Below are 23226 nucleotides of genomic sequence, written 5' to 3'. Positions count from 1 at the left end.
GATGTACAGTATTTATGGAATTTTTCCATAAAAAAAAGATCAGATCGGCGACTTATAACGGGACTGTGAATATTGTGGCGGACAAATGAGATACCTAACTGATACTTTTTACACTTTTTTTTTAGGAACCAGTGACACCAATACAGTGATTAAAAATATGCACTGTCACTGTACTAATGACACTGGCAGGGAACGGGTTAACATCTAGGGCGATCAAGGCATTAAATGTGTGGCGAACATGTTTTACCATGTACTGTGTGCAGTGTTTTTACTAAGCAATGTGTTGTTTGTTATTTCCTGATTCGCAGGAAGAAAAATTGCTGCTGTCAGAAGATAGCCCTGTGTTTGTTTACCTTCACAGGGCTGTCTTCAGTAATCTCCAGAGCCGATCATCGGGTGCCGGTGATCAATTAGCGACAGGAACCTGCTAATTGGTTCATACTGCAGCCAATCGCAGCACAGCCGGGGCAGCAGGCGTGCTCCCAAGCCCAGCACGCGGGTCATGTACTAGGTATGCGATCCCGCGCAGGAGAGCTGCCTTGCTGCAGTATATGTACTGTATATGGTCAGCAAGTGGTTAAACCATGTGTAATCATGGACAATTTTATAGAAGAGGTTACATTCACTGTGTATGATTTCCCCTAATTTTTTAGTTATTGACTTGATGATATAGAATGTAAATAAGTTGGACACATTATCTGAACTCTAAACAAATTTGACTAATTTCCTTTCCAGTATAGATAAACAAACTTAAGACATAACCAACTTCACTCCTACCCATTATCTCACTCCTCCTCACTGTTTGTGTTCTCTTTTCCAATTTTCCAATACAATCAAAGACACAAGAAAAGAGTCGTCAAAACCACAACACACCTTAGGTAATGGTAGGAGACCACACTCAAAATGGTAACTGACCATTCCCTCAACCGGACACAGTAAGGGGTGCCTGGAAATGTTCCCTCCGAATAAGAATGTAGTGGTTAACCTATCTCTTTTGACCAACACGGTCTATCCCTCCCTCCCCCTCCCTCCTTCCCTACCCTTATAGATTGTCTACTCAAACATAATATATTGGGCTTTGTATTACTCTTGTCCTTCTCCTAAGCAAGAGATCCACAAAACATGTATACTTATTATTTTAATACAGAAATGTTGTATTCTGTACTTGACCAAAAATTGTCAATAAACATACGGTTAAAAGAGAATGTAAATAAAATGTTTAAACTTCTTTTGTAGTGTAATTCCAAATTCAATTTCTCAATTGCAAAATTAAAAAAAAAAAAAAAAATGATAGGAGCAAAAAAAAATTGTCAACTATGTTAGTAATTACATTGTGGTAACTTGGCAATTTCTGATTTGAAGCAGCACTTTCAGTTTTCCCATTCAGATGGCAGATTGGTGAATCACTTATCTATTCACTTATTCACTTATCTCTAGTTAGAAGCTAAATATAAATGACTTATTTGTATCCCATGCAGCTGGCGAAGAAATATGGTTCAGTGTTCAGAGTACAAATAGGGACACAAAAGATGGTAATCCTGTGTGGGTATGAGACGGTGAAGGATGCTCTCATCAACTATGCTGAAGAGTTCTCTGAGAGACCTTACGTCCCCATATTTCATGACATTGCCAAAGGATATGGTAACTTCTGTTTGCTTTTTTCTGTAACCTCCTATTTGCTAATTTTACAGGAAGGCTGATTTACTAGATACGTTAGTATATATATATATATATATATATATATATATATATATATAATATTTTATAGTTCAGTAAAATGCTTGCTAGTAGCAAAGAAATTCACTGCTATAAGCAATTATAAAAAAAAAAAAATCCTGATCACTTCCCCAGAGTAGTACAATGTAACTATAGTACTATAGTAACATTGTATTGAACTGGTCAAAGTCTGCTAAAAAATTGTAAAAAAAAAAAGGAAAAAATATAATGCAAAATGAAAAACAAAATAGAAAAAATTGTCAGATATATACCATAATTTGTGGACTCTAACTTTTCTACAGACTAAATGATATATACTGATTGGGTTATTTTCACCAAAGAAATGCGGAATACAATTTGTCCTAAATTTATGAAGAACAATTATTTTTTTGCAAAATTGTATAATAGATATGAAGCAAAAACGTGTTTGTTCAGTCTTTTTTCATTTATTAGCAAAAAATAAAAAATCCAGTAGTGATTAAATACCACCAAAAGAAATCTCTAGTTGTGTGAACAAAATTATAAAAATGTAGTTTAGGTGCAGTGTTGCATGACTGCTGAAAACTGTCCTGGGCAGGAAGGGTGTAAGAGTGCCCAGTATTGCAGTGTTAAAGTATTGTAATTGAAGTAAATGATGTGATTCCTGGGCAGGCAGTTCTTCTACACCCCAGAGGATCTCAATTGTCTACTAGGCTTATAGTGAAATGTAACAAAAATAGAAATTGAAGCACCACACCTCTCATAAGAGGTGCAAATACTACTTTATCCTGGGCAAAGTCATGAGGACAATCCAAAAAGTAGCCAAACGAGCAGCTGACAAGGTCTGTGCTGGTAATCACACTCTTAAAAAAATAAACATTAAAGGTCCAGCTTACTTCTAGTTTATTTATATTGTTGTCAATGAAGCCCTGATGAAGGTGGGGGGGGGGCTCTTGGACCACCAAAACACGTTTGATACTTTTTGGATTGTACCCCTGGCTTTTATAGAAATACCATTATACAGTATATGGACCTCCTAGCAGTAGTCCGGTGCTTCAATTTCCATTTTTGTTACTTAAAGGTAAATGTTTTGAGGTTTCTATCTCTTTTTCAAAAGCTACTTGCTGTCTACATAAGGTAGCGCTTCTTTTATCATCGTTGTATTTATCGTTGTATTTATGGGAGCAGGATGATTAGGATGCCCGATTTGTTCCTTTTTAGATTTTTTAACTGAACAATTGAGTCATTATGTCAACTGAATAAAAATACTTCAATTTGTTTACATTCACTGTCTACTTTGGCTCTATGGGAGATCCAGACCTGAAGATAAATTCTGCATCGATGTACATCACCTCAATGTGCCAAGGTATTTCCTTTTACCTTTATATTTTACATGCAAATTTTGAATATAATGACCATGTGAATAATATTACTGGCCCTGTTTTATTTAAATTTCTTTCTTAGCTTACTTGTATATCTATCAGATTCCACACGAATGCATTATTACTAAATAACAGTTCCACGGAATGTAGAACACATACAGACGCATCTCAAAAAATTAGATTATCATCAACAAGTTAATTGAATTCAGTAGTTCAATTGAAAAAGTGAAACTCATTTATTATTTACATTCATTATACACAGAGTTATATATGTCAAGCATTTCTTTTTTTTTTTTTTTGATGATTATGGCTTACAGCTAGTGAAAATCCAAAATTCAGTATCTCAGAAAATTTCAATATTGTGAAAAAGTTCAATATTGAAGACTTATGATGTTACACTCTAATCAGCTAATTAACTCAAAACACCTGTAATGGTTTCCTGAGCCTTTAAATGGTCTCTGTCTGGTTCAGTAGATTACACAATCATGGGGAAGACTGCTGACTTGACAGTTGTCCAGAAAAAAGCCATTGACACCCTCCACAAGGAGGGTAATGGGCCATACACACTATAAGATTTTCTGAATACTTTTTCCTTTAGACTTACCAAAACCATATAATATGAGGTCAAACCTAAACACTTTCAGTTTGTATGCAATCTGGCAGGCCCTTGCACTACATAGAAAAGGTAAATCTGAAGGAAATCTAACCACAAAAGTTGGATAGTGTGTATCCAGCTTAAGTCACAAAAAGTCATTGCTAAAGAAGCTGGCTGTTCACAAAGTGCTGTGTCCAAGCATATTAACCACTTTACCACCGGAGGATTTTGCTGTCTTACGTCCAGGCCACTTTTTGCGATTCGGCACTGTGTGAGTTTTAACTGACAATTGTGCGGTCGTGCAATGCCGTACCCAAACAAAATTTACGTCCTTTTTTTCCCACAAACAGAGCTTTCTTTTGGTGGTATTTGATCACCTGTGCGATTTTTACTTTTTGCGCTATAAACAAAAAAAGAGTGTAAATTTTGAAAAAATAACAATATTTTTCAAATTTTTTTTTTGAAATTCCCCCCCAAAAAAATGTAAAAATCAATTTTTTTTTTAAATTTTTGGCCAATTTGTTTTCTGCTACCTATGTTTGGTAAAAAAAATCACAATAAGCGTATTTTGATTGGTTTGCACAAAAGTTATTGCGTTTACTAACTAAGGGAAAGATTTCTGTCATTTTTGGTGTTTTTTTTTAACGAGTAATGGCGGCGATCTGCAATTTTTTTTGCGGGACTGCGATATTGCGGTGGACAGATCGGACCCTTAACTGACATTTTTGACACTTTTGGGGGTACCAGTGACATTACTACAGTAATCAGTGCTAAAAATATGCACTGTTACTGTAAAAATTACAATGGCAGGGAAGGGGTTAATTTTATTGGAGAGGGAGGGGTTAATTTATGCCTGGTGCTTACTGACGTGTGTGGGGGGAGGTGACTGAGTGACACAGGGACAGATTGCAGGTTCAGCTATGCTGAACCCTGCAATCTGACCCTGTCTGTCACTTAGGAGATCCGCCCGCTTTGTTTACATAAGCGGGGGGATCTCCAGACTCGATTCCCCGACAGGAGGAGTCCAGCGACATAGGTCTACGTCGCTGGATGGGAACGAGCCACTTTGCCGCAGTACAGTCAACGTGACCGGTCGGCAAGTGGTTAATGGAAAGTTGAGTGGAAGGAAAAGTGTGGTAGAAAAAGGTGCACAAGCAACAGGGATAACCGCAGACTTGAGAGGATTGTGAATCAAAGGCCTTTCAAGAATTTGGGGGAGATTCACAAGGAGGTTCAAGAGCCACTACACACAGACGTATCCAGGACATGGGGTACAGCTGTCACATTCCTTGTGTCAAGCCATTCCTGAACCAGAGATAACATCAGAGGTGTCTTAACTGGGCTAAGGAGAAAATGGACTGGACTGTTGCTCAGTGGTAGTAAGTAAATTTTGCTTTTCATTTGGAAATCAAGGTCTGAGTCTGGAGGAAGAGTGGAGAGGCACAAAATCCAAGCTGCATGATTTGTGAAGTTTCCACAGTCAGTGATGATTTGGGGAGCCATGCCATCTGCTGGTGTTGGTCCACTGTGTTTTATCAAGTCCAAAGTCAGTGCAGCCCTCTACTAGGAAATTCTAGAGCACTTCATGCTTCCCTCTGCTGACCATTTTAATGGGGATGCTGATTTAATTTTTGAACAGGACTTTGCACCTGTCCACACTGCCAAAAGTACCAGTACCTGGTTTAATGATCATGGTATCACTGTGCTTGATTGGCCAGCAAACTTGCCTGACCTAAACCCCATAGAGAATCTGTGCGGTATTGTCAAGAGGAAGATGAGAAACACCAGACCCAACAATGCAGATGAGCTGAAGGCCGCTATCAAAGCAACCTGGGCTTCCATAACACCTCAGCAGTGCCACAGGCTGATCTCCTCCTAATGCAGTAATTCATGTAAAAGGAGCCCCGACCAAGTATTGAGTGTAGCAATGTTTCCAGGCCTTGGGCCTGAGGTGGGTCTGCCATCAGAAACAGTAACACTTCCAACACATTTGAGTTGTGAACCCAGGTGTGAGAACTGAGACAATGACCATTCCGGCATCTTTGGTTTGTTTTGTTTATTGTATATTGGGGATGGGAGAAGGCAATGAGTGGGATACTCCTCTGGGTCTTCTAGGCTTAAGTGGGACTTTGTACAAAAATGCTCTCTGATTTTTTATGAATGACATGACCCATGTCATTCATAATCAAACACTCTAATACGTGTACTGCATGACACCTGAGCCAATATGGAAATGGCCTTCTGGGAATTAGAAAAAAAAAAAGTTGCTGTTGGAGGGAATGCTGTGATCTCTTTTGGAGGATTCTAAATACCAGTAACTGGTAGATGCACATGCACTGAAATGAACTAATTCACTTTCAGTGAACTTGTCCTGACGCTGTCCTGGAAAATAAAGCTAAAGGAATAAATAGGGACGTATCAAACATGGTCGTTACTTGCCTTATGTGTTTTTGTTTGTCTAGTTTCCTTTTAGGTCTTATATTTTCTCATGGTGACAACTGGAAAGTGATGAGACGGTTTACTCTTTCAACACTAAGAGATTTTGGGATGGGGAGGAAAACCATTGAAAACCAGATAAATGAAGAGTGTATATGTTTGGTGAACAAGTTTAAATCTTTTGGAGGTTTGCCAATTGTACTTTTTTTTTTTTTTGGGCAAACAGTAATAATAACCTGACAGGGGTTCTAACTCTTCCACAACATGTCCAAAAGTAGAGATATGCTTTCCTTAGATTATCTTTTACAGGTGGACTTGGTCTTTCAGGTTATTAAACTTTATAATATCAATGCTGATATTGAATAGAAGAAATCACACACTACAATAGGCTGTCTATCAAGAAATGTATAATAATAGGCTGTCTATCAAGAAATGTATAATACTTTCAAAGCAGTTAAAGAGCACAGTCAGTAGTCCCAGCATACTGATGCTTTTCACTCTGATGTGTGTCTCATGCCCCATACACACATGCAGATTATCTGCAGACTTTTGTCTGCAGACTTACCAAAACCATATAATATGAGGTCAAACCTAAACACTTTCAATTTGTATGTAATCCGGCAGGCCCTTGCACTACATAGAAAAGGTAAGTCTGCAGACAAAAGTCTGCAGATAATCTGCACGTGTGTATGGGGCATTAGGCTAGCAGCTGCAGTACACAGTACTGTGTAACTCAGCCAGTAGGTGGAGCTGTAGGCTCCTTTAACCATTTACTGGTCTATTATTTGGTACTCTGTTGAATAAAAAAAGCTCTGTTGACAAAGTCCAGTAGCTCAAGATCAAATGTGCATACACAGTTGAATGCATCAGAGGAAATAACCCTCTATCTCCGTTTTCCTCTCAGTCTGCTGTGTTCCGATTGCTGCTCAGAGTTTTACTCAGGGAAAGAGTTGAAAGTTAGGATTCCTGCTGTACTTGCACTTTAGAAAAACATTTTGGGCTCATTTACACTTGCTTCAGCTTTAACCCACATTAAGGCGCCTATCGCTTCAACATGATTTTTTAATGTGTTTGTGATGCTTTGGTGATGCTCCTGTAATTTTTTTTTTTTTTTTTGAATCTTTAATGAAGCTCGGCAAATGCCCTGTGTGTGTTGATTTTTTATTTGCTTTAAATTAACCCAGTAGAACCCTGGGTCAGTATTACCCCCCCCCCCCCCCTCAATTCAGCAGATCCCCAGCTCATTAGTACCCCTGTTCAGCAAATCCCCAGCTTTTTATTTCATCATTCAGCAGACTGCCTGCTCAGTAGTACCCCCAGTTCTGATGATGCCCCACTCAGTAATAACCCCCAGCTTTGCTGATCCCCCGCTCAGTAGCAACCCTCAGCTCTGCTGATCCCCCACTCAGTAGTACCCCTAGCTTTCCTGATCCCCCACTCAGTAGTACCCCAAGCTCTGCTGATCCCCCACTCAGTAGCAACCCCCAGCTTTGCTGATTCCCTGCTCAGTAGTAACCCCCAGCTCTGCTGATCCCCCACTCAGTAGTAACCCCCAGCTCTGCTGATCCTCTGGTTTGCTGGTTTTCTGATCTTCCTTTTGTCTCTGACCCCGCTCACCTCCAGCTATATTGCTCCCACCCTACACACCACATTTGACACTGCTGCTGTCTCCTGATCTGGTCCCCCAGCTCCGCTGATCCTCTGCCACTCAGTCCTCTCTCTCCAGTCCCCCATCTTCTGTTATAGCATTCCCATGCTGCACACGACATCTGCTAGTTGCTCTACCCCAGTCCGGACCCTGCTCACCTTCACTTCCAGAATATATACGCATGAACTGGAAGCAACTGCTGATGATGTCTTCCCAGTTCACTTATTGATTTCCCAGTGCATCCTGGGATATCTCATACCTTCAGTTCTTCCAAAACAATGCAAAGCTAATGCTGCATAAAAGCGCCTCAAAAGCTTCAGGTGCTGTGAGTTTTGTCAAAGACTTCTATGGAGGCTTTGGAGATGCTCTGAAGCATCAAGAAAGTGACATGAGATATAATTTTGGAAACACTGCAAACACAATGTGTGAACAGGACTGAAAGGTAACCATTTTATTTCGTGAAAGGTACTTTGAATGGCATTCAGACCGCTTTAAAAAAGCCTGTCCAATGCCACATTTTTAAGCAAGTGTAAGCAAGCCCTTATTCTCTCTGACTTCAGTGTCATGGGCATAAATGTGTTAAATGTTTATTTGTAAAATAAAGATTTGAAATAAATAGCCCTAAAAGGATATAATGCTTGATTTTAAAATTTTAAACATAAAATACTTTTGCCTAAAATCAATAGTTTTTTTGAGAGACTCACAGCTTCTTAATTTGACTAAAGATTTTTAAGGATGTTTTAATAATATTATTTATTCCCATTCTCAACATAAACGTAATACTTATTATAATTTCAGGAAAACCATTTGAAAACACCATGATAATGAATGCTGCCGTGGCTAATATCATTGTATCCATCTTACTGGGCCATCGCTTTAACTATGAAGATCCAGTATTCCTGAGATTAATGAGTTTAATAAATCAGAATGTAACACTACTTGCATCACCCATGGTCATGGTATGTTAATTCAAATTTTTGACATTTAGTGGTCAGATTCTAAAACATTTGTTGCATGAATGTCCGTAGCATTCATGCATTCTCAGCACAATATCACTATTTTTTTAAGAGATTCATCTCTATATCACCAGCTCCATCTAGTGGCCAAAATTCAGTAAAGGTATTTTGGGAAAACTAGGCTGAATTTTGGCCACTAGATTAAGCTGACGACACAGGCATTAATCGTGGAGCTTCTGCTGTGATTTGTCACAGCAGAAGCCAATCAGCGGGTGCCAGCCAATGGATGTCCACCAGCACCTGCCAGTCATCGGGAAGAGAGGCTGGACAGAGCTCTGCCTATGTAAATAAGGCAGAGCTTAGCCCTGAGATGGGGAAATTGATGGTTTTTGTGTCCCCGCCATGCAGGGGAAAAAATCTATTACATCCCTTAACCACTTAAGCCCCGGAGGATTTGGCTGCTAAAAGACCAGGGGGTATTTTGCGATTCGGCACTGCGTGAATTTAACGGAAAATTGCGCGGTCGTGCGACACTGTACCTAAACGAATTTGATATCCTTTTTTTCCCCACAAACAGAGCTTTCTTTTGGTGGTATTTGATCACCTGTGCGATTTTTTGATCATGCGCTATAAACAAAAAAAGAGCGTCAATTTTGCAAAAATAACAATATTTTTCAAATTTTTTTATATGAAATTCCCCCCCCCCCCAAAAAAAAGTAAAAATCAAAATGTTTTAACATTTTCGGCCAATTTGTTTTATGCTACATATGTTTGGTAAAAAAAATTGCAAAAAGCGTATTTTGATTGGTTTGCGCAAAAGTTATCGTGTTTACTAACAAAGGGAAAGATTTTTGTCATTTTTGTTGTTGTTTTTTTTTTAACGCGTAATGGCGGCGATCTGCGATTTTTTTTGCGGTACTGCGACATTGCGGCGGACAGATTGGACCCTTGACTGACATTTTTGACACTTTTGGGGTTACCAGTGACATTTCTACAGTAATCAGTGCTATATATATGCACTGTTACTGTAAAATTACACTGGCAGTGAAGGGGTTAACTTTATTTGAGAGGGAGGGGCTGTGTATGTCCCTAGGGGCGTGATTCTAACTGTGATTGGCTGTGGCTTGAGCTGTAGAAACACTGATCAACGGTCCTACATAGTAGAACCGTATGATCAGTGTTTCTACACAGGGGAGAATGACTCTACACAAGCTGCCTGCCTTTCTCCCTCTCCCCCGACAATCGCAGAGTGACCGGCGGACATCGGGGGGCTCCGTGACTGCGCGGGAGCACGCCGCCGGCGGCGCGCACTCGCTCCCCAGAGCCTCACAGGCTAGTGACGTTTATTTACGTCACTTTGCCTGTGAGGGGCTGACCGCCGCAGTATATCTACTTGCGGCGGTCAGCAAGCGGTTAAGAAATATCTTATAAATGGACATTTTTTTGTGTTTAAAAAAAGAGAGGGGGCTTTCATTTCATTTTTCTACCATGTCACAGAAAAAAAAAAATGACATGTTCAAAAGACTCATTATGCCTCATAGTATATACGCTGGGGTGTTTGATTTCCGAAATGGGGTCATTTTGTGGGTATTTCCATTGTCCTGGTGCTCCAGGGCCTTCAAAAGTGTAAAAAATAGTCAAGAAACTGGATGTGTAATTTATGTCCCTAGAACACCTTACAGTGCTCCCTGTATGTTGGGCCTCTGTATGTGGCCAGGCTGTGAAACAGTTCCATACATGTGGTACCATCATACTCAGGAGTAGCAGAATGTGTTTTGGGGTTTAGCTGCAAGTATGCATATGCCATGTGAGAAAAAAAAAACCTTGTTAATATGACAATTTTGTGAAAAAAAATCTTAATTTTGCAAATTGTGGGACAAAAATTACAATTTCAAAAAACTCACTATGCCTCTTACTTAATAACTTGCAATATCTACTAATTTTGGGGTATTTGTACTTTCCTGGCTTGTTAGTGTCTCAAGAAATGAGATAGGCCGTCAGTACACCAGGTGTGATCAATTTTCAATGTTTGGCACCATAGCTTGTAGACTCTACAACCTTCACAAAGACAAAATATACACTGATTTGGGTTATGTTTACCACAGATAAGTGGCAGTATAACTTTTGGCCAAAATGTATAAAGAAAAATTACTAATTTGCAACATTTTATAACAAACAAAGAAAAATGCATTTTTTTTACAAAAAGTTTGGTATTTTTGGTAGTGTGATACTTCTCTATTAAAAACTGAATAAAAAAACGTATAGTTATGTGTACATTTTTAAAAGTGCAGCAAGCACTGTAATAAACACCATGCAAGTGTCACCCAATATTAAACTGATGGGAGGAGCCGCTGCGGTCTCACTGTATTGCTGCTGCCTTGTGTGCATATACAGTAAAAACTTGAATTGAGAGTAACTTGGTTTGAGAGCTTTTTGCAAGAAAAGCAAAATGTTTTAATAAATTATTATCTTGATGTAAAAGTAGCGTTATGTCACAATTGAGTACAACATAGAAGAAAGACACCTCTAAGTGTAGCAGTATGGTTACATTTAATGAAGGTTCAACATTTAGCAACTCACATGGCTGATTAAAACAGGCACATCTAAGTATGCAGGCATCTAGGGTAAAGCTGTCCACATAGACCATCCTCCGCACCGCCATCTATGTTATTCCTTCCACGCTGCGCTCCGCACAAGTGCTTCCAACCTTGCTTTCAGATCGTTCTACTGCAGGATAGTCTTCCCGGTCATGACTGCAGATGGTGAGAGATGGCTGTGAGGAGGATGCAACTTTTAAAAAACAGCCAATCACCTGTCCCACGAGCCAGCGGTGTTCTCACCCCAGTTGGTTTTACCTGCTGTTTTCTTTCCCTGGCGCCGCCATGTTCACTATGGGCACCTTCTCTTTTGGATGGAGTTCTGCTTTAAACTGCTTTTATTAAAAAATGCATTTGTTTAGAGCAGCCTTTTTCAACCAGGGTGCCCAGGCAAAATGCCTCAAAATGTATCTTAAACTGTGTATGCAAACCAACAGGTGTATGAAGCCTGCCTTTTAGATACACAAAGCCACAGATTTTCATTGTGAACCATTACGACTTTCTAGACACTGGCGTCCTAACAACCAATGATGGTATCAGTTGATGAGGTTGATGTGTGTTGCCTCTACAGCATCCCTGTTTGACCCTCCTCTGCCCCTCTCCCTCACCACTGGGTTGACATTGGAATACTTGTCAGTACCAGTGTGCAAAAGTGTATTTGCTTTGGAAGAAAATATTACCCCTTATGTTGGGTGTCCCATGTGTGGTTCTTGCCGCATTGTGTAAACTATTAGAATAGTTTTTTACATTTTAGAATGGGTGGTCTTGAGATTGTCTATAATTTTAAAGTGTGCCTTGACTAAAAAAAGGTTGAGAAACACTGGTTTAGATAATTATGACAACAGAGCTGCATTTACAGTATGTGTGTATGGGAAATTACCAATTGTCCTTGTCCCTTTTTATTTTCAGTTTCTTTTCCACCATTTCCCCTTTTATTTTTTGTCTCCTCCAGCTGTACAATACCTATCAATCTGTGATGCGCTGGATACCAGGAAGTCATCAAACTGTGAACGAAAATGTCACTGAGATGCGTCGGTTCATTACGGGAACTTTTACCAAGTACAAGGATCAGTTGGATGCTAATGACCAAAGAAATCTCATTGATGCCTTCCTTGTTAAGCAGCAAGAGGTAATGGTTAATTGTTTCTTTTTTCAGCAGAAACGTGGGGGAACGCAGTTCAGTCACCTGCAAAACAGAATGAATGTAGTGGTAAGGGATGGTGGAAGTTATCTGGGAGGTCTATTGTTGCTGGCTACTCGGGGATCTATTGTCGCTGGGGGTCTATCGTTTCTGTTGGGGGATCTATTGTTGATGGATTTACTGCTGAAGAAGGGGGTCTATCATTGCTTGCTTCTGGATGGTCTATTGATACTGCCTGCAGGTGGATCTATTGTTATTGGCAGGGGTTTATTGTTGCTAGGGTGGATCTATTGCTACTGGGGGGTATTTTGCTGTTGAGGAGTTTGTTTTTGTTGGGATCTTTTGTTGATGGGGGGGGGGGGGGTCTATTGTGTCTGGCTGCAGGGAATCAGGGATGGTGCTCAGAGGTGGGTAGGGGTGGAGAAAAGATGTGACTTGGAAGGTGGGGGAGAACCTGCACCTATTCTCTATGAAGAAAAGCCCTGTATATCTCTAAGGCAGCCTTTCTCAATCAGGGTTCTTCCAGAGGTTGCTAGAGGTTCCTTGATCAAGGAGCAATTTCTGCCTCCCATAAAAAAACACTGACACCAATGATCCTTTTAGCTATCGGTAAGGGGGGATTGTTCCCAATGAGCAATCTTCCCAGTGACCATCATGCTAATTTACTGCCAGCTGAAGATATAGTAATTATAAGCATGAGTCCCATGTGACCAGAAAGTTTTTTTTCAAGTGCTCCTCTGTGTTAAAAAGGCTGAGAAAGGCAGATCTAAGGCTACAGTCACTCGAGCATGCAGTGCTATACAGTGTGTTTGTACACAGGATGTGGCTGTATCCAGGGACGTACAGTACATTCATAACTGTTGCTGTGAGACTGTCCACTGGAAACTCTTATTTTGTGATGAGCCTGGTTTTACCTGTCACAATGTGAGTTGCCATTTGTCTTTTCTTCACAGTAAATATGTTAACCACTTCCGGCCCACGCTATAGCCGAAGTACGGCTACAGCGCGGACTCAAATTTCCGGGAGGCCGTCTTTAAACAGCCTCCCAGTAACAGGCTCCCCGCGCGTTCCCGCGAGCGCGCATCGGGGAAAATCTGTGTCGGCCGTGTCCCTTGGACACAGCCAATCACAGATCGTGGTAAATGGCCAATCACAGCGGCCATTTACCACGTGATTGGACTGTGCAATGAGAGATGATCTCACATGTAAACATATGAGATCATCTCTCATCGCCAGCTCTCCTTCCTCACACAGAGACTGCAGTGTGAGGAAGAGGAGAGCAGATCACCGGTAAGGGGACACAAAGGAATGTAATCAGGGCACTGATCACCAGTGCCCTGATTACAGAAGAGGGGAAAAAAATGCCACAACTGCCCACAGTGCCCGCCATCAGTGCCCACAGTCAGTGCCCATAGTGCTGCCAGATAGTGCCCATCAGTGCCTGCTCATCTAGGCACTGATGGGCACTGACTAGCAGCACTATGGGCACTGAGTGTGGGCACTGATGGTGCTGCCCATCAGTGCCACCCGTCAGTGTCCATCAGTGCCGCCTCTCAGTGCCCATCAGTACCGCCTCTCAGTGCCCATCAGTGCTTCCCATCAGTGCCGCCTCTCAGTGCCAAGCAGTGCCACCTCTCAGTGCCCAGCAGTGCCACCTATCAGTGCTCATCAGTGCCGCCTATCAGTGCCACCTATCAGTGCTCATCAGTGCGGCATATTAGTTCCTCCTCATCAGTGCCCAGCACTGCCACCTATCAGTGCTCATCAGTGCCGCCTATCAGTGCCACCTATCAGTGCTCATCAGTGCGGCATATTAGTTCCTCCTCATCAGTGCCCATAAGTGCCACCTCATCAGTGCCCATAAGTGCAACCTCATCAGTGCCCATCAGTGCAGCCTATCAGTGCCCATCAGTGCCGCCTCATCAGCGCACATCAGTGAAGGAGAAAAATGTATTTATTTTCACAATTTACTCACAGAAAATAAGAAAAACGTTTTTATTTTCAAAATTTGCTGTTTTTTTTCTTTTTTTTGTAAGAAATAAAAAAGCCAGAAGTGATTAAATACACCAAAAGAAAACTCTATTTGTGTGAAAAAAAATGATAACAATTTCATATGGGTACAGTGTAGCATAACTGCGCAATTGTCATTCAAAGCGTGACAGCGCTGAAAGCTGAAAATTGGCCTGTGCAGGAAGGGGGTATAAGTGCCCAGTAGGCAAGTGGTTAATATACTACACTCAGATTGTGCCCTGCTGTTCTTTTTACTTTTAATAATCCAGTCCGGGCTAGATGTCCAATGCTTGGGCTTATAGGCACACAACCATTGGCTTCTGAAGCTTTTCTAGGTTTACCTCTTTTTTTCTTTGTTCCACTGTTTCTAACCTGACTTAAATTAACTATTTCCAACAATGCTAACAAAAATGCTGAAAGGAATATTTGTAACACCAATTTTATATATATATATATATATATATATATATATATATATATATAAATATATATATATATATATATATATATATATATATATATATATATATATATATATATATATATATATATATATATATATATATATATATATATATATATATATACATATAAAGCCGCCTCTATGCCTCTTGTACCACACCTACTGTACATTCTTTTTTTTCCAGGAGAAGCTTGGATCTGCTACATATTTCCACAATGATAATTTAACAACCCTCATTACCAATCTTTTTGCTGCTGGAATGGAGACAACCTCAACAACTTTGAGATGGGGTCTTCTACTGATGATGAAATATCCAGAGATTCAAAGTAAGAACACTGATGCTTATACACATAATGGTATCAGTCCAACTGATTGTGATTACTCTATTGTAGGTCATATAGTCTGGTGGGCAGAGCCCTCTTTCTGGTTACTTTTATCTCTTTATAAAGATATAAAACATTAGCTGACAAACCTATAAAAGAATAAAATTGACTTAAACCATTACCTTTAATATATGTAGCAATTATCTTTGGACCAAACAGAAGGAAATACATTTTTACTTGAAAATCACATATGCAGTGTGTGACGGTACTAACTGTCACTATGAGTGAAAAACAGATAATTAATGGTTTGAATTGCTTCGGATGGGACGGTCATATTTGTCGGCAATATCTTCATATAGAAATATGAAGATTTATTCCCATTGCTATGGAATCTGTGATTCCTAAATAATGTGTGCATTACATATCCCTCAATGTCAGACAGGTTTTCACTATTGTTTGTGTAATGAGATAATGTGTATTCCAGCTTCAATGTGAGAGAGACACACAGACTGTCGCTGGCAGCCTTGTCCTATTGTTTGTGTATAGTGAGGGAATGTGGATTGTGCCGTCCCATTGTCTAATGTTAATGACCTCCCATCGTTCTGCCCAGATGGCCAGATAATTAGTTTAGATTTAATTATGTTCCTGTATACACTTTCATCTGCATAAGATGTATTCAGCCAGAGGGGAGGGGTTGTGTACACTGTATGGGAATGGCTGAGTGTAAAACCCTGTTTATATTGGATTGTGAATGTCACGTCCAGTCCTCAACAAGGTCCACCTGGGCGGTAACCGTGTGGGGGGAAACTGTATATAAGTCTGTTTCTTGTTCAATAAAGTTGAGTTAGTTCACCCTCAATCTAGAGTCCTGTCTCTCATTGGGGGAATCTTCTACAAGGGATTGCTATGCTTGAATACTCCCTTGGATAATCACTAAGCTCTTGTAAGAGCTTGTGTAGAGCTTGTTCCTGCTTCACTCTCTGGGGAAAGAGCGGTTCACCCACGGGAACCTGGAGCCTTGTCATAGGTCCAGGGTGGGTAGGAGACGGCAAGACCCCAACCAAGGTTTGTGGGGTCTGAGACAGTTATGGTGTCTGGTGGAGTGCTTGGAGCCCTCTGGAAGCACTAGAAGCATCCGTCAACGGAGGTACCGGTCGGGGTGTAGGTTGATCCGTTACACAGTGCAATCTCACCAGGCCAAAACTGGATACACTTTTTGAAATATAAACAATTCATTTACAACAAATACATTTACCAGATGAGGTTTTGTTAATTTCCTTTTCTATCATCATGTGTTCAGTCACAGAATATATTTTCCAAGTTCCCTGCCTATTCCTGAGTTCCATTTTAAAGCCCCAAGCTTAAGAATCTGAGTCATCACTCTTGGCCCATTCAACGTTTTCTTCACAAATGCTGATCACGGTTGGCATTTATTTTGAAGGCATTTATTCAATTACGTCCAGCAAGCATCAAAATTACCACTCTGATTACCACTCTGATAACAAGAGTTGAGCATCTAAGCTAAAGGGCTAAGAAAAGGCAAAATTATTTCCAAAGCCAAGATCAGGGCAGGAGGCATTCTAGCAAGGTCAGGTCATGCAGGTGGTCCAATCCAGTGCTCTCTCTGGTTACAGGGAAGCCATCAACTACATTTAGCAAAAAACACTAAGCACAGTAGCTCTTAGGGAGTTACATATGGAACAGGATTGATCGGGTGGTAGTCTAGCATATGAGACCATTGTCTAAACAAGAAACTCTCACATAACCAGTGAGCACATCTTTACAGAGAAAGAGAAAACCAATCCATAATACTATAAACATAAAAATGGCGGAATGGGCACTTCTGGTTCCAGAGTGTGTCCAGCTGACATCACTTTCTGACACGTTAAGTCGGTATAGACAAGAAGAAAAAAACGGCCGCACACCACAGCGAGTTTGGGTAGAGTAAATCCTTTTTTATTGACACATGTCAAGAATCAAGGTAAAAGCAGGAAAATGTAGATGTGATTCACATGGACACAGCGTGCTTGTTCATGTTTAGTCGGGCCAACTTTTTCACATGATCCATTTTGGAAATTGGAAATTTGCTTCTACCTGCCATTGTGAACATTTTGGATGGAATGCATGTGGTTTTAGAAGGAGTTTTCTCTGCACTATTGTTTAATTTTTTTCTTTCTTGCATATATATTGGATTTTAACTTATGGAGTACCATGTCGGGGGCATTTGCGTGGCCATACTGAATTTGCCATTTAGAGGAAAAAAACATTCCATTAGTTAATCATTTTTTGAAAATTACCTTATTTTTCATTAAAATTTGTTTGCAAACTTTAAAGTTAAATTTAAAGTATAACTAAAGGCAAAACTTTTTTTTTTTGCTTTGGATAGAATAGAGAGGGATTAGAATGCTTGTCACTTTTTTTTGCTGTCTATGCCTCTATTACATAGATTTATCCTCTCTATTTGTCCTGTTTACCATTATCATTGGAAGTGAAAGTAAAAGAAAATCCAAAATTTTAGGATGTCCCCAGAAAAGTAATAGAAGGAAATCTTCCAATGGGAACACTAGTTCTGGTGAGCTGGGGGTCCTCAAGAAATTCCATTAAAATAGAAGTCCACCCTAACTCTAAAATCCCTGCACTGATAGATCTCCACGATCTAACACTTACCTATCTAGCCCTGTAAAGAAGAAATCAGCATACTTACTTTTTTTTAAGCTGATCCGACCCGATCCCACGCTGAGCTGTCAGCCACGGCTTTGCTGTGGAGGTGGGTGCAGAGGACACATCCGACAATGGAAGCCCCATAGTAAGTCTATGGGTGATGTCCCTTCCCTTTCATTTCATAGCCGTTGTCAGCCGTGTCCTCTGCAGAGCTTCTGCCACAGGATATTGGTTTGGATCGGCTTCAAAAAAGGTATATATACTGATTTCTTCTTTACAGGGCTAGATAGGTTAGTGTTAGATTGTGGAGGTCTATAGATGCAGGGATTTTAGTTTTAGGGTGGATTTATTTACACTTTAATTAGCCGTGATTTCCTCTCACTTCCTGTTTGGCTATAGGACAGGAAGTAATGGGAAATCTCCACAATGGGAAACAGATGGAAAAAATAAACTGACAGGGATTATAACCCTCCCTAACTCTATCCAAAATTAAAAAAAACAAAATTTGCCTATAGTTCTACTTTAAAATTTACACTTTGTAAAATACATTTGCAAACTTGTCCTGACATGACCTTTACAGGTAGATTTTATTCTGGCTACATTTCTCCTTTTACTACCCATTCATGTTTTATTTCCATTGCTAACTGCAGAGAATGTCCAAGATGAGATCGATAAGGTTATTGGATTGGCTATTCCCCAGAATGAGCACCAAAAGAAGATGCCATATACAGATGCAGTTATTCATGAGATTCAGAGGTTTTCAAACATTTTACCGAATAACCTTCCACATGCCACCACACAGGATGTTACTTTTAAAGGATACTTTTTACCAAAAGTAAGTACAGGCAGTCCCTGAGGTACATACACCCAACTTACATATGGGTTCCAAACGGGGAGACAACAGAAAATTAGAGGAAATCTACTCCTAGGAAGAGAAATTCACTCCTGTATGAGCTATCATGGGGAAAAAGGTGTCTCTATTGAAGCTTTATCACCAATCCTTGTCTCCACAACAACCCAAAATTTTCAAGATCCAATTGTCACAAGGACAGAAAGTGAGGTGAAATCTTCTGAACAGGGGAACAGACGCAAAACAATTGTTACAGGGGTGTTAACCCTTCCCTATGCTATCTATCCAAAACCTAAAAAAAAAAGTTTGGCTGGAGTTACACTTAAAAAATCTACATGTTTCAACTTGGATACAAATTCAACTTAAGAACAAATCTACAGACTCTATCTTGTTTTTAACCCTGTTTTAGATGTAGTGTGATTTTTGTTCTTGGTTGCCTTCCTAACTTTTAAGATATAACTTTCAAATATAGGGGTGTGCTCCCTAACAGACCTGCTGGAACTTTGTGCCCAGGGACAATCTGTACCACAACATTCGCAATACTATGTTTCAAAGGTCTTTAAAAGGGAATATGGTACAGAGAATTATAACTATCTCATTAGCTGGCCATCCCCTGTATGTGTGTCATCAACAGTGTTGGTTATGTACCATAAAAAAGTTATTATTTATAGTTACTAGTTACTTCTCACAAAAAGTAACTGAGTAACATCATTAAAAAAGTAACGAATTACAAGGGAAAGTAACTATTGCGTTACTTTAAAAAAAATAATCAAATATGTCAAATAACTTGTATGCCCCCAATATTAAATGTTAAATGAACGAAATGGACACTAAACAGAATCAATTCTTATTTTAAAACATTGTACACTAATCTACACTATTTTAATGTTTTACTACTCTGCCTCTGGTTGGTTGGCAAACAATGGAAATAATGTGTCCTGTCCCACCCCACCCAAGCAATAGTGCAAAATGGGAGTTGTTTCCTGGTGTGACGCTTCATGTGTGTAGTTATGACAAGTCTACGGCGCTGGCACACTGATCAATGTCCTCCCTAGGATGGAGACAAAGATACTCATGTTTCCAAAAGTCCCTCTGGTGCTGGCATAAGCTCCTCTGTGGCAGTTTTCAGGCCTCTGGTGGTCAGTTTGGAATCACATCACTACTGCGCATGCGGGGGAGCTAGTCATCCTGGCACACAAGATCAGGCCAGTCACTGTAGGCTTGTGCAGCTCAGCTTACATTTCAGGGATTGCTGTGATCAGGTAGGTAGGTGTCATTTATTGCAGAATACACTTTGCATGTCTTTTCTGCAATGAATGCAGAAATTAATACTGACAGCCTAACTCTGCCTCACTTACTATTGACATCTGAACTCTGCCTCACTTAGTACTGACATCTGAACTCTGCCTCACTTACTACGGACTTCTAAACTCCTCTCCACTTACTACTGACCCCTGAACTCCCTCTTATTTACTACTTACCCCTGAACTCCCTCTTATTTACTACTGACCTCTGAACTCTGCCTCACTACTGACCTCTAGACCCAACCTCACTTAGTACTGACCCCTGAATTTCACCTAATTTACTACTGACATCTGAACTCTGCTCAATTACTACTGACCTCTGAACTCCACCTCACCTACTGCTGACCTATGAACTCTGCCTCACCTACTACTGACATCTGAACTCAACCTCACTTACTACTGACATCTGAACTCTGCCATACTTACTACTGACATCCTAACATCGCCTTACTTACTAATGACATCTGAACTCTGCCTCACTTACTACTGACCCCTGAACTCCATCTCATTTACTACTGACCTCTAATCTCTGCCTCACTTAATAATGACATCTGAACTACGCCTCATTTACTACTGACATTTGAACTTTGCCTCACCTATTACTGACTGTTTGTTTATGTCTGTGAGGGGGCAGGTACTAAAGAATGGCATGGAGAGTAGGGGGAGGTGCTATGATTGACTGTGATTGTCTTATAGACCCGCCCCCACTGCCACGCTGGCTTTAGCACCCACTCTCCATGGTATGAAGCCAATCACAATTGATCATATCCCTAACTCCCTGTGCCGCCCTTTAGTACCCACCTCGTCCCTGACATACGCAAACAAAGTTTCCTCTGTAGCTATCTACAAGAAGCACAGCTAAAGGGGAGACACAGAACAATGTTTCCCTGGAGCCGAGTGCCAGAACATGTTCACACTCTGTGCGCGTGCCTATGCATCCTTCAATAGCCATGGTAATAACCTTCTATTTATAAAAGTCATATGTCATGTCATTAACCTCTTCACTCCAAGCGCACGAAAATATGACCAGCAATTAGAGACCATCCAGAGCACACCCTTTTCTTGAACTCTTAAGGTGGTCATAGGCGGTTAGAGTCTTGGCCGAGTTAGGAGGCCTGGCCGAGATTCGAACTATCTATGGGCAGACTGACTAATCCATCGATCGACTTCAGTATAACCAGCATGATTTTTACATGTGATTATTGTCAGTGGCTATAGCCGCTAACAATAATCACTGTGTTCTCCCAGCCCGGGTTGCTCTCCGCCCCAACATCCCCCCCCCTCCCCGGGAGAACTTAAACGCTCCATGGGAAGGATTCCTGACTATGTTGAGGGGGAGTCAAGGAATTTGCTTTCCTGCAAGAAAAACATATCATCTATGGCCTACCTTAAGCCCCGTACACACAATCAAAATAACGTACAAAAAATACCGCTTTCAAAGCGATCGTACGATAATCTGCTCGTTAGTACACCGCTTTCGTCTGAAATTTTCCGAAGGGGCAAACAGAATTTTTTTTCATTGATACCAGATCGTACAATTTTCGTTTTAATCAGTACAGTTTTTGTCTGAAAAATACAATACAAATACATTACATCACTTCACAATTTTTATTCTGCTGTACAAGAATTTGCATACTTTCATAACCTATTAGTTTTTGAAATAGAGACTACCATCCAAAAAAAAAAAAAAAAGGACAATCATTCGTCTGATGATCTCCTCGTGTGTACTAGGAAATTTTCAGACGACAGCTGTGTACTAACAATCAAATTATCATACGATAGATTCGAAAGAGGTAATTGTTTACGATATTCTGATTGTGTGTGCGGGGATTTTGTTACTCTAAGTCACCCTGGATTCGAATTATGAACCACGTCCCAGTCCTGGCTACTCAGTGCAGACCCCTTTGCCTGCCACACATATGTATGATGGCTGGTGGCAGACCCTTTTCATTCCATCGCCTGATCCACATCCATTATGTTTCTCCACATGCTCTGAACACACTCTTACACAGGGCCCTGCAACTTCTCATGCTTGCAGGTTAGGGATCTGTAAAACTAGCTGAATACCTAAGGCCAATTAAATATGGGAGCCCAAGTGACCTGGCATGTGACACCTTAAGTGGAAGTTTTTCTCACATCTCTGGGAAGGTGACCACTTCTCTTTTTTTTTTCCAAAAAGACCACTTCTCTTAACCACCACCAGCAACTAGGTTGATCAGATTTGACCTTTATCCATTAAAGTATTTTATCAGCTCTCCTATTTTTTTGCTTTGCCCTTGGCTGTGCATTGCAATTCCTTTTAATCATACATTACCTAATCACATTTTTTGGTAGCAAAAGACCATATCATCTTTAGGTCACATGATGATGAACGCATTTTTATATGCTGTCTGTGTCTCTGTTAGGGAGATTCACCCTCACCTCTTGTCTAGGTGACCACTAGGGAAAAGGGAAAAATCTAAATTTTTACTGGAACAGGAGTAAAGAGTAAATCTTCCACTTGGTTTGGTGGCAACTGTCTTAAAGGAACATACCATGTTTTGGAAAGATTCCCTGATGTGTCTATGGGACAGGGGATAAAGGTAATTCTCCACTTTTACCTGCCAAACTATTCAAAACAGAACATTTGATAAATATACCAGTTCTTCTAGCAGCGTGATCTGTATACGGTGTCCTTAAAGCTAGATTCCTGGTAAGAAAAATGTTTGATATCATTCACGATTATCAGTGTCTATATAAGTGTCTAAGCAAGTTGACTGGAACTGACCTGAATTCCTTATACAGGGAACGTATGTCATCCCATTGCTGGCCTCTGTACTTCGAGATGAGAGTCACTTTGAAAAGCCAGAAGAGTTCTATCCACAACATTTTCTTGATTCAAAGGGAAATTTATTGAAAAAAGAAGCATTTCTGCCATTTTCAGCAGGTAATACATAGTCAATACATTTTACATTTTAGATAATAAATGATGTTCTTTGATTACTTTTATAATGATTATACCTTTTACTATCTAGTCTACCTGTAGAATTACCAATCTCCACTCAAACCTCCTATTTTTTTTTGATAAAGGCTTGAAAGATCAAAAACTTTCACATTATCACTCACTTTACCTGAACTCCACTCCTATTTACAGATGTCATTCACACACCAAGATATAGTTTCAAA

At 40.2% G+C, this 23226-nt stretch overlaps 1 protein-coding gene across 1 annotated transcript in view; it reads left to right on the top strand.

Moving 5' to 3' along the window:
• Positions 1-23226, top strand: part of LOC309551304 (cytochrome P450 2K1-like) — a 54704-nt gene that overhangs the window by 30176 nt on the left and 1302 nt on the right. The window contains exons 3-9 of the mRNA XM_082251836.1: positions 1479-1641; positions 6146-6295; positions 8555-8715; positions 12262-12438; positions 15108-15249; positions 18558-18742; positions 22846-22987. Of these exons, the coding sequence (XP_082107962.1) occupies positions 1479-1641; positions 6146-6295; positions 8555-8715; positions 12262-12438; positions 15108-15249; positions 18558-18742; positions 22846-22987 (1120 nt within the window). The remainder of the gene's footprint in view (positions 1-1478; positions 1642-6145; positions 6296-8554; positions 8716-12261; positions 12439-15107; positions 15250-18557; positions 18743-22845; positions 22988-23226) is intronic.

This window comes from Pelophylax lessonae (assembly GCF_965119305.1).
Source record: "Pelophylax lessonae genome assembly, chromosome: 3".
Taxonomy (NCBI): domain Eukaryota; kingdom Metazoa; phylum Chordata; class Amphibia; order Anura; family Ranidae; genus Pelophylax; species Pelophylax lessonae.
This window is presented reverse-complemented; position numbering and strand designations above follow the sequence as displayed.